The sequence below is a fragment of the Ochotona princeps genome, chromosome 4 (genome assembly GCF_030435755.1).
Source record: "Ochotona princeps isolate mOchPri1 chromosome 4, mOchPri1.hap1, whole genome shotgun sequence".
Classification (NCBI taxonomy): domain Eukaryota; kingdom Metazoa; phylum Chordata; class Mammalia; order Lagomorpha; family Ochotonidae; genus Ochotona; species Ochotona princeps.
In genome coordinates, this window is record NC_080835.1 from 44456825 (window position 1) to 44469096 (window position 12272).

The window sequence follows — 12272 nt, forward strand, 5'->3', positions numbered from 1 at the left end:
GTCTCATCTCAAACAGTAACTTGACAATGACAAACCTTACCCATGAGTTAACATCACCAGTGATGAGTCATAACATCTGCTTTGATACATCAATGACAAGGGCCCTGTGTGGGAAAGAGGGCAAACTCAAGGTCGCAGAGGTCACTCAAGACTCTCATGCCTGCTCCCTCCCAGGCACTTCTGATGTAGACTGGGTTCTTTCCATCAATCTGGGGACCCTACTTTCAGGTCTTCAATGTGTACATGTATCTTTAGACTTGCAAATAACCTAAACTTACAATCTACAAAACAAGTATTGCCCGTGTAGTGAATTGCCTCTTCTACAGACAAGCTGTGATCTGAAACAACTTAATATGATGGTGGGCAGAGACCTGGCAATGGAGGCATGTACATGATGCTGGAGGTGCAGTGACTCCATGGCTGTGTTCCCTACTGCATTGAGAGCCTGGCACAGGACATACTGAGACAGTTCTAGAACCTGGCTAGGAATTTGCTGCAGGAATTAAGAGTTGTTGTCACCAGGAAAGACGCTAGGTGAGGCTTCTGGCTTCTTTGGGCGATAAGTGCCAAAGCTTTTTCATATCTATTATGCATACAGTTGGCATTTACAACCTCCAGATATTAACACTCATTAATATCAATATCTGAGTACCAAATCAGTTTAGCTTCCTAGAAATTAACTAGATTGTGTCTTAGCCATTCATTTATTCACACAATAGACATTGATTAAGTGCTAGGCAACATGTGCTAGGCAACCTGATCACACAAGTCTAGATAAATAAGCTGTGGTTCTTGCCCTTAGGACGCCCAGATCCACTTACATAAACAGTCACAGACAACATGAGAGGTCTCATGCGAAGGCATGAGCGTATAGATGCATGTGTATGTGCACACAGAGACATTTATACAGAGTATTCCTTATCCAAGGAATCAGAGTGTTGGGAATTCAGATGTATTTGGATTCAGGACTATGTGCATGCACATAAATATCTGCAGGAGGGGACCCAAATCTAAACACACAAGTCATTGATGTTTCACATACACCTTATATTGATGAACTAAAGGTAATGCTATATGGTCATTTTAGTGTGCTTATATTTTCACTGTGACCCCTTCCCTTACATGAGGTCCAGTGTGGAAATGTCCACCTTGTTACTCTCAAATTTCAGACTTTGGAGCATTTTGAACTTTTGGATTAGGGATACTCAACATGAATCTATACACCCACATATACACACATTTAAGTGCATATATATGTACAAGTATGTGTATATATGTATTTACATATATACATATGCACATTCATACTTATAGGCTCATCAGTTTATGGGAAGTATGCATTTCAAAAAAATTTTGTACCGAAGTCTAGTCATAGTAACTTGTTACAACATGTCTGAACAGGCTCTAGTTTGAGGCACTAAAAAGAATGACATCCATTTGAACATTAGAAAAGAACCCTTATCAGAACAACATGAATTCTAAAGTTGAAGCAGGAACATCTAATTGATGATGAAGGCTGAATGGAAGAATGGTGAAATCTTTGGTGTGTTCTGAAAAGTTTATAGTAAGAACACACCAAAGAAACCAGCAGTTTACAAATGATTAACATATTTTAAGGATAAGATGATGCTGAAGTTGCGGCCATGCACATCAACATCCATGGAAAAATTTATCTTGTTTTCCAACTGAAGAAAACCAGGAGAAACAAGAGACAACATCACATACACCTCAATGGGTTCACCTTACACAGTCCCAACTGACAAATTAGTGTGGAGCGACATTTCAGTTCAGCAGTGCTAAAACTGTTGTGCCAAGATTAGCTGTGGCCAACAGCAGAACTCTTAGTGGAAGTTTTAACCAAGTAGGATCAAGATCCTGATTTTTTTTTCTTAAAGAACTGGAATAAGAGAGGGAAACTGATTTCCCAGAGGATCCTAACAGCCAAGCACAATCGCAGTCATGGCTACCAAGAGGTGGAAGCGGTACAAGCAAAAGCAGGCTGGTCAAGGGCAAAGGTCATGGTCACAGTCTTTGGGATGCTCAAGGCATTTCTGCTTATTGACTTTCTGGAGAGCCAAAGATCGCTTATTAAGAGTCTTTTCAGAATGTCAGCCAAAGCGTTACTACAATGCCTGGGCAAGCTGCACCCAGACTCCTCTATCATGACAATGCTCTAAAACTCATCTCTGTCCTCAAACAAGGGCGAGGACTCCAAGGGAAACCATTAGGAAGCCACCAAACTACCCTGATTTACCTCCTTATGACTTTTTATTTCGAGATCTTTTAAAAAATCTTTAAAGAGCACCTTTTCTTCAGTTTAATGATGTGAAATAGGTTACATCGATATGGTTAAATTCCCAGGACTCTCAGTTCTTTAAGGATGGGCTAAATGGGGCCCGGCGGCATGGCCTAGTGGCTAAAGTCCTCGCCTTGAACGCCCCGGGATCCCATATGGGCACCGGTTCTAATCCCGGCAGCTCCACTTCCCATCCAGCTCCCTGCTTGCGGCCTGGGAAAGCAGTAGAGGACGGCCCAATGCATTGGGACCCTGCACCCGTGTGGGAGACCCGGAAGAGGTTCCAGGTTCCCGGCTTCGGATCGGCACAGCACCGGCCATTGCAGCTCACTTGGGGAGTGAATCATCGGACGGAAGATCTTCCTCTCTGCCTCTCTGTCTCTCTTCCTCTCTGTATATCTGACTTTGTAATAAAAAAATAAATAAAGCTTTAAAAAAAATAAAAAGGATGGGCTAAATGACTGACATACTTATATGTATGTGTGGTACACTTATATGTATATTCTCTAGATAAATAAGAATCAGAATCTGGAACTGGAGGTTTGGACCCAGGGGAAAGACAAGCAACCGTGGGTAGAACCCAACCGCAGCGAGACTGAGGGCATCCTTGCAGCATTAACTCATCCCTTAGTTCTCTTTTGTCTCAGCTTTGTCTTACATTTCAACCTGAACAGCTGGCAAGGAATGCAGGGATAAGCAATTCACAGAGGCCATACATGTATGAAACACACTCAAGCCTGAACAGCACATAGGCACAGTCTCACACACCCTTCCCACCCACAGGAACCAATACCTACCACCCAAACATACACACAGGTTCACAGATCAAGGAGGGCTGTACAAACACGCCCATACATAAGGGACACACACACAAGTACCTGTTCACTGGTCCCAGAGGAAGCCACATACTCACACACAGAACACACACCTGCCTGCACATGCAGGACTGTCCAACAGGAACCTAAAACTGCAGTTTCTCTGGAGAGGATGGGCCATGTTTTCAGTTACCTAGCAGAGGATCTCAGAGACTCATTCTGCAAGTCATTTTGGGTAAGCAGCTGTGAACCGACAACAATGACATCCAGCTAGGAGAAGGCACCTCATGCACCTGCCCGTGAGACACACCAGTGTGCCACTCAACCCTCCTCTTACCGAACAGCTTCTGCAGGACTTGTCCATCATATAAGTCTTCAGCCAGGTCTTTCACGATGATTCTTTCTCCAACCAACACATCGTTAATCCAGTCAATTAAAACCTACAGAGAGAGAGAGAATGAATAAAGAATGGAGATTGAAAACAGGCCAAGAGGGCCCAGCTCAACAGCCTAGCAGCTAAATCCTCGCCTTGCGAGCACAGGCATCCCATGTGGGTACTGGTTCATGTCCTGGCTGCTCCACTTCCCATTTAGCTCTCTGCCTGTGGCCTGGGAAAGCAGTAGAGGATAGTCCAAAGCTACTGGTTCTGGGTCGGTTCAGCTCTGGCCGTTGCAGTCATGTAGGTAGTGAACCAGCAAATGGAAGATCTTTCTGACTCTCCTTTTCTCTGTAAATCTGCCTTTCCAATAAAAATAAATGAATCTTTAAAAAAAAAAAAGGCCAAGATTCAGGTGATATTTTCTTACAGACCTGCTCTCTTATCTGGGACAATTAAAATCTAAACAAATTTCTGGTTCTTAAAGCAACATATGTACACAATCCAATGCATGGACAAGTAATTCTGAGAGCAGGCCCCACTGGCTGCAATAATTTTCAGGTGTCAGCTGTTGTAGAATCCCTGTGGAACACCATGTCTTGCCTGCAGAGCAAGTGGCATTCTCAGCATGTGGCTGTGTGGCTTAATTTTAGGCACAGGTGTGGGCTTTGGCATTTACATATGGGATGAAACCCCAGTTCTGGTCACTCACTTGTCTGTGCACCACCAGTGTGTGTGGGCACACACACACTTCTGAGATCTAAGGTGAGCTGTATGGTCCCTGAGTGTTTGCCTCCCTAACTATAACGTTGAGAATGGGGGTATATCCCACAACAGGGAGCGAAAAACAATGACAAGGAGCAGCACTCAACAGAACGTGGATGCGTTAATAGCAAAGTACACCCTGGTTGGCAGCTGGGGAGGTGGCTGCTGTCACCACCTTGGGCAGGAGAGACAATCAGCACAGCAGGAGAGCAATTTGCTTAAGGTCATGAACTGAGTGGATTCTGGTCCAGCTCAATGCCGAGCACATGTGTCTTCTGTCTCCACATGGAACTGCCATGTGTGGGGCACCACAGATGCTCCTTATCGCTCTGCAGCAGTCACGACCTGAGGTCTACTAAGTTGCCAGGGCATTGCATGTGCTATGTCACACAACAACTCCAAGAGGCACGGATCCTTAGCTCCATTTTCAGGGAGAGAAACAGAAACGTGTGCATGAATGCAGCCTTTCTCTGTTGCTTTTTTCGCTAAGATGCTGTCTACATACAATGCTATTAGGCAACCTGAAGCTATCAGTAATGCACTGTGGTTGGCACACACACCTCTGTGACAGCACAACCCAGATACAGACTGGTTATCTCCCTCAAGAGGCTTCCTGGGGTCCGTCTGTCCTCAGTGCTCTCCCTTGCCCATGAGCTTCAGGGAACCCCTACAGTTCGCCTTTCCTAGGATCTCTCATGAGGTGTCCTCCCACCAACCTTGCCTCTTGTGTTTGACTTCTCCGCTTTAGCACAGAGATCCTGCCTTTGTAATACATCAGTACTGGTAGAGCATCCATCCCTGGCTGGGCTGCTGGTGGAGCCTGTTGCACTGCCACAAGGCAGGAGGATGGCACCTACTATGCACCTGCTATATACCAGGCACAACCTTGTATCCAGGGCAGTAAGTTTCTGTCCTGGAAGAGTTTGGAGGAAGGGTGTGATGATGAGGGAAGCCAGGGAACAACCGGATGACAGCACGAAAGGCTTAAATCCCAAAGTTGGGGAGCATGGAGTACTGTGGGAGAGCATTGGAGAGGCTCTGTCCAAGCTGGAGGCAGGTAGGAGGTGAAAGACTCTTTCAAAAACTCTTGTGTTTGAGACTTCAATAAAGACCCGAGACTTGGGGCCAGCACCACAGTGCAGTAAGTTAATCTTCTGCCTTCAGTGCTGCCATCCCACATGGGCATCAGGTCACATCCCAGCTGTTCCACTTTTGATCTAATGCACAAGGGAAAGCAACAGAAAAAGGTACAAGCTCTTGAACCCCTGAACCCATGTGGAAGATCTGGAAGAAGTTCCTGGCTCCTGGCTTCAGACCAGCTCAGCCCTGGTGGTGTTGTGTCTTTTTTATTTTTTTTAAGATTTATTTAATTTTTATTGGAAAGTCATATTTACAGGGAGGAAAAACATAAAGTTCTTATGTCCATTGGTTCAATCCCCAAGTGGCCATAACAGCCAGAGCTAAGCCCATACAAAGCCAGGAGTCTGGAGCCTTTCAGGTTTCCCATGCAGGTGCAGGGTCCAAGGTTTTGGGCTGTTCTCTACTGCTTTCCCAGGCCACAAGCAGGAAGCTGGATGGGAAGCAGAGCAGCAGGGATACGAACCAGCACCCATATGAGATCCCGGTGGATGCAAGGCGAACACTTTAGCCACCAGGCTACCGTGCCAGGCTGGTGTTGTGTCCTAAAAGGATACAACAGATAGAAGCTCTCTCTTCTCTGTAAATCTGCCTTTCAAATAAAAACAAGTAAACCTTTAAAAAGACCAAGGACTAATTGGGAAGACTGGGGTTTCAAGGTGTTTGATTCACCTCAGTCTGGAAGTCTGACCCTGTCCCCAGAAGTGAGGAGATGTTCAGTGCTGCATGTGGTGCTGTGCTCAAAGATGGCACCTGGGGCACCAGCCCAGGGGCAGCCCTGTGCACCAATAACTTCTACCTTCTCACAGGGACAAGGGACAGGCTGGTAGGTCAGAACTGCTCAGAGCCCATTCTGACTGTCTGCACCCCCGGGTTCTCCTGGGCCACAGCAGCACACCCATGACAGCACAGCGAGCGTCTGTGAGCAAGCATAAGGCTATACTCTACCATAGGCACCATGTGGGTAACGGGCCCAGGCACTTGGTCACCTTAGTGAGGAGCTGGTGAAGCTCAGACATGAACCAGTGCCTACATGGGATGCCAGCATCGCAGGTGGCACCACGATGCGGGCCCCAGATGATGTGTCTTTTGTGTGGCCGGCAGGAAGGTGGCACAGAAGCATAGGCACCGAAGTAGTTTGGCAGCAAGTGTGGTCTTGTAAAGACAAATGTGTTGCCAGCAGCTGTAGAAAACAGCTTCCACCTGGGCCCCAGATGCCACCGGCGAGAGTTAGGGGTCCCCTGACGGCTCCTGGCCAGCTATAGGCTTTGGACAGGACAGGTCAAGTGCAGACCTACACAGGGAGCAGTCCCCTCTGACTTCGGGGCCCTTCTGGTTTCACTGCAGCCTGGTAACACTGAAGAGGAAGGGGGACAGTACCTGAGAAGCAGTGAGAAATGGCCAGGTTAGGAAGGGTGACCACATGGCATCCACTGTGCCAGGGTGACCGAGACCCCATTCATTTCTGCTTGAGTCCCATCTTCCACGGGCTTTTCTGACATGGAGCTGGCTCATTTGGAAAGTAGGGAAGGTTACTGATTTGAATCTCACAGTGGAAGGGCTTGGTGCATTTGTGGATCCTGAACGGTGTTAGCCTGTTTGCTCCCACTTTTGTACACTCAGCATCAGCTCCGAGTGTGTGCCACACTCAGGTCACTGGCAATGTTTCAGGGTCCAGTTGGGGACCATAACCGCCTACAGGTAGGACCTGCTATGGCTGGAGATCTTTCTGTACTGGCCCATGTGGCCCCTGCGTGGAGCGGGTGGGGTCTGGGAGCACCCCAGGTCCCCTCCTTAGATCTTCTTACCTTCATCAGCTCCTGAAGTTTGGGGTCGCTGCGTGAGTTGGGATCCACCATGGTTCGTACCTCGTTCTCCTCTTGAAAAAGAAAAGGCATTCAGTCGAGGGGAGGCTACACTCAAAGACCTTTAGCCAATTCAAAGAGACAAAAGGCACACAGTTACCCAGCATGGTATCCTCAGGGTCCAGCTCGAATGGGATCGGGCTCAGAGGCAGGTTGATAGCGTTCATGCCCTCCTCCTGTAGCTCGGACACTAAAAGACACAAAAGAGGCCAGTCACATGCCAGCTGCCTGCTGAGGTAGAGGGCTGGCGTTTGGGAACACACGTGTTCCATATTGACCACGTGTACAAACCACAGCCTGTTAGCCTACAATCGATTCCTGGCCTCTCCTAACTGAAAGGACCTGACTGTCCCTTTAATCTCCTCTCTTCTGACTGTCACCTCGTGTGCTCTTCTCTGAGAAAAAGGGAAGTGTTTGAGCAGAAAACTGCTCCCTCTCTGAAAGGTGAACTGGGGTGCAGTGGGCAGACTTCCCTCTTGCCCTCTGCTTTTGTCTCCAGCCTGCCACTCCTTCCGGGCACAGTCACAGGGGTGCCATGGGTGATCAGCGACTGGGGATCAGATGAACCAGGACACCCACTGAAGGCTATTCATGCACCACATCCTGTGCACCCTCAGTTTGGGGCTCCCCTGCCTGCACTCCTCTTCCCAGGGCCCTGCTCTGGATCCTCCTGCACCCACCAGCTGTGAGGCCTGGAGCTGGCTCCTCCTAACGGCTCTAGGCCTGTTTTCCTCCACTGAGAATGAGGCGTTCCACTGGATGCCCAATGAGTTATAAGCTTTCTAGTTCTGGAAATCTACAATTCCACTTTCTTCAAGAAAAATATACAAAGTTCACTGGTCAAAATGACCACCAACCTGCCCTCCTCCAAGTACCCAGACTCACTGGGAGCCTTAGTTGGAAAATACGCACAAACAAACCCTACCACACAACCAGTTGTGCAATGAGTACTTGGTGAGCACTGACCTTGAATTACCCCCTCTTAAAAGCAGCAACTTAAATCCCCCAACTTCTTGCCAATTAAGCACAGAACAACCACTTTCTCAGAAGGTATCAATCACCATGGGGTTCTTAAAGAGCTAATGCAGCAGTAGCTGCAATCGACCTTCATAAAGGCACCGGCCCATCTTCCCATTTTTACTTGTTATCATTTCCCCCCCATGGATGCTGGCCTCCCCAGTTGCCAGCAGAGACTTGCAGGAACACTCAGGTACAGGCAGCCACTCACAAAGGGTTCTTTCATATCAGCAAAGACTCAGATGACTGCCATTGGAAGGGGAGCGAGACTGCCTAACAGAGACAGGGAAACACATTCTCCCCTCAAGAGATCCAACATGCATGACAAGCCCTGGGCCCTTGACATTCCTCTGACGGCAGCCAGTCACTGTCGAAAACCTCCACATCCACAGACATACATTCTGGAAAATTCTACACCATAAAACCCAACAGGAAGCCGGAAACAGTGCTTTCAGAGCCCACGTGGCTCTGCAGGCCGAGGAGTGCATCTGTCCTTGAGCTGAGAACACCTGGACTCCCTACCGCCATACTTTTCTTCCAGTATCTCCCCTATCCTACTTTTCCAGACAGTTCTTTCCCTTGAGCACTAAAAGCCCAATTCTCATTACTTCATTCGCCCTGCATGCCCAGCCATGCTCATCAAGTCCCACTTCAGAGCAGGTGCAAGGTGGATTCCCTGGCCGATGGGAAAGTGGCTGCTGCTCAGGGCCTTCTCTCCTCCAGCAATGCCACACCTAGATCTTCAGTCTCCAACAAGACAGCTGCCAGTCACATGCACCAGTTCCATTTCAATTCCTTAGCTGCATCAAGCACCATTTTACCACTCAATGACTTGCAAGTGGGATGTACTATCCTGGACAGCACAGTGAAGGGACAGTCCACCACCACAGAACCCAGTGGGATGGTGTGGGCCTAGTCCTAGGGGATTCCAGTCATCTAAACACTGTGATGCCCACACTTGCATCTATAGCCTAGACCCGGACCCTCAGCTCCATGCTTGTGAATCTCACTGCTCACCTAGTGCTTCCCCCGAAGTCTGCTAATGGAGATCTCAATTATACACATACAAAACTGAAGTTGTGATATGAACACACTCACAACAAATCGATTCTTCCCCGCCTCAGTTATTTGCACCATGATCCCAGCACAAGTCTGCGGAAACTACCCTCCCCCGCCTCTACAGGTTCCTTTTTCCTCTCCTTTAGGGTTTAACACACTGGCAGGCTTTGAAGGTATCATTTCTCAACCAGGCCCTGATGTCAGCCATTTCTCACCTGGCACAAGCCTCTGTTCTGCTTTCATCTGGACCCACCACACCCACCTAGAAAATGGCTTGTAGTGCCCCTCCCCCCACCTGCTTCCTAAAGTGCAGCCAGTGTGTTCTATAACAGTGGAAACAGGGGGAACATTTAGCCTAGTGGTTAAGAGGTCTGCATCCCACACCTGAGTGGGGTTCAAGTTCAGACGCTCTGACTCTGGCTAATATAGATCCTAGGAGGGTCAAGGCATAGCTTAAGTACTTGGATTCCTGCCACTCCCCATGGAGGTGACCTGGATTTAGTTTCCAACTCCCAACATTGGCCTGAACCATCCCCGGCTTATTACAGACATTGGGGAAGTGAACTAGAGGATGTGAATGTTCTCAAAATGAAAAAATATAGAAACTAGATTTGAAAAAGGAGTAGGTTCTGCAATAAATGTCCTTTGGGACCAGGGAGGAGAGCTTTCTCTGGTCCGAGCCTGGCTTCACCTCTGGACCCCCGCCCTCCCTCGCAATGACCATTGGGATTGCTTCGAAAACCCCTCACAGCAAACTAAAAAAAAACTAAAATAAATAGACAAACAACAGAAAGTAGAGCTTGAAATCTGACAAGAAAGAGCTGGCGTGGATTGGCTCATGCCTCGCTGAGTGGGACACAAAGATTAGTTACTCCTCACCATGGTGTTGAGGGTTTTCCTGCACACCACCCCCTCACCCCCCCAAAAAAAAACGTGTTCTGTACCTTAAATGTCGATAAATGTCTTGTTAGAGTTACAAGCCAGTCTAGATTATCCTAAAATCTGCCAAGATCAGCAAAATTATACTTCAACACAACAAATGGCTAAATACTAAAATGAAATAGACACGAGACAGCTGAATGGTACCTTATAGCCATTTTAAGGCATATAGCAGCCGGTCTTGAATATAAACTAAAAAAAAAAAAAAAAAAGGAGTAGGTCCTGGTGGTTGGATGACTGTGGCTCATGATGACGTAAGATCTCCTGTTGAAAGGACCAGAGGAGAGGAGCTGGTAGGCTGCAAGCACAAAGAAAAAGTGAGGGAACAGAAAGGCTACTCAGTTGAAATGACATATATGTGTTGAAAAATTGCATTGTTCTCCATAAAAATGAACAGGGATGACATAGCAAAGTTTTAAAAATTTAAATAAAATTATTTTCCTGTGCTTCATATTCTAGCCACCTCTTTCCTATGAACTACCATACTTTTGGATTAGCCCCTGCCTCTCTCTCATATCTTACTTGTTTTTAAAAGTCTAGTGATTATTTTCATCAACCTAGAAGGCAGAGTAACAGAGAGAGGGAGAAAGAGAGAAAACACCCACAGCAGGGGCTGGGCCAGGCCAAAGCCAGGAACGTGGAATTCCATATTGTTCCCCCATTTAGGCAGCAGGGGCCATGCACTTTAGCCATGATGTGCTGCCGCTCAGGAGGTATTTGTAGAAAGCTGGACTGGAAGTAAAAGTACCAGGACCAGGCACTCTAACATGGGAGCCAGTGATCCTAACTGGCGATTTAACTTGCCTACCTCGTGTGTTTTGTTTCAGAACACAACAGAATCTGCCATAATCATTGATGACATATCTTTTATCAGCCTCACCATCTGAATGCAAGCTGTGTTGAAACCTCGGATTTTTTTCTCCCTTGTTCACCATTAGAGCCCCAAAGAAGCCAAGTGGTCCAGTGGTTAGGAGCCAGGCTGCCCACATTCAAGCCCAGAACTCACCACTTCCTAGTTCGGTGGTCTTGGGCCAGTTTCCTGATCTCTTGTGTCTCAGTTTCCCCATTTGCAAGCAGGAATGATGACAGAATTGGGGTGGTTGATAAGATGGGATGGGTTAACATCAGTACTGAGAGTGGCGCCTGCCTCTGTCTGCACCTGCTGCTTCCACTATTCCTTGAGAATCTGAGGGATTAATTAGTTCCTTTTTAAAAAAAAAAGGAAAATCAAAAAGATGGCATTTTTTTGTCATAACAAAAAGCTTATATTTTAAAAAAATACAGCATCTTGTGAGCAATAAGCACTCTGAAATGTTTGTTGGATGAATAATCAAAATGATTCACAGCACCTTTCACTGCACAGGTCACAAGCTGAGGCAGAATGGGCCAAAGCAGTGCTAATTCACCAAGGACTGGACCCTGTGCCTGGGGACAGAATATACATGAACATGCTAGCACATACATGTGTGTGCTTGTGCCTGTAGATGCACAATTTTGGGCCAGCATTTTCAGTTTGCATTCTGTAAGTTGAGAACAGCAATACATGTCCCCAGATGGCTGTAGAACCAGAGCCCATTCATGGACAGCAGGGTATTTAAACTTGCCTTAGTGTGGCTAGAGGTGTGATAATCACCGCTCACACTCCGCCAAGTGGGTCGAAGCACTATCCTGGTTAACATGGAGATTACTTGGACCGACAAGTGGGAGAAGGCCTCCCCTGCAGCTGGCCTCCTCAGGTCACTCATGGAGACATAACAAACTGGAGAAGAAAGGCTGCGATAGGATTGCAATTAGAAATGTTGTTTTCAGGAAATGGTCTGGGACAGGAACATCACTGCCATTCCATTAACTGCTGACGTGGAGCCAACTGTTTGTAAAAGTGAATATGCAAACTGCTTGGTGCAATCCTCAGCCCCCGCCCCGCAGGGCTCCATTAGTGGCCACTTTCCCAAAACAGCCTGTCTGCTCTGAAGTTTCATCTCTATTAAACCCAGGCGGGACCC

At 47.3% G+C, this 12272-nt stretch overlaps 1 protein-coding gene across 1 annotated transcript in view; it reads right to left on the reverse strand.

The window, feature by feature from the left end:
* PARVA (parvin alpha) overlaps window positions 1–12272 on the reverse strand; it is a 152915-nt gene that overhangs the window by 37501 nt on the left and 103142 nt on the right. The window contains exons 2-4 of the mRNA XM_004593779.3: window positions 7355–7444; window positions 7198–7268; window positions 3449–3551 (exon numbers count right to left, since the gene is read on the reverse strand). Coding sequence (XP_004593836.2) covers window positions 3449–3551; window positions 7198–7268; window positions 7355–7444 — 264 coding nt within the window. The remainder of the gene's footprint in view (window positions 1–3448; window positions 3552–7197; window positions 7269–7354; window positions 7445–12272) is intronic.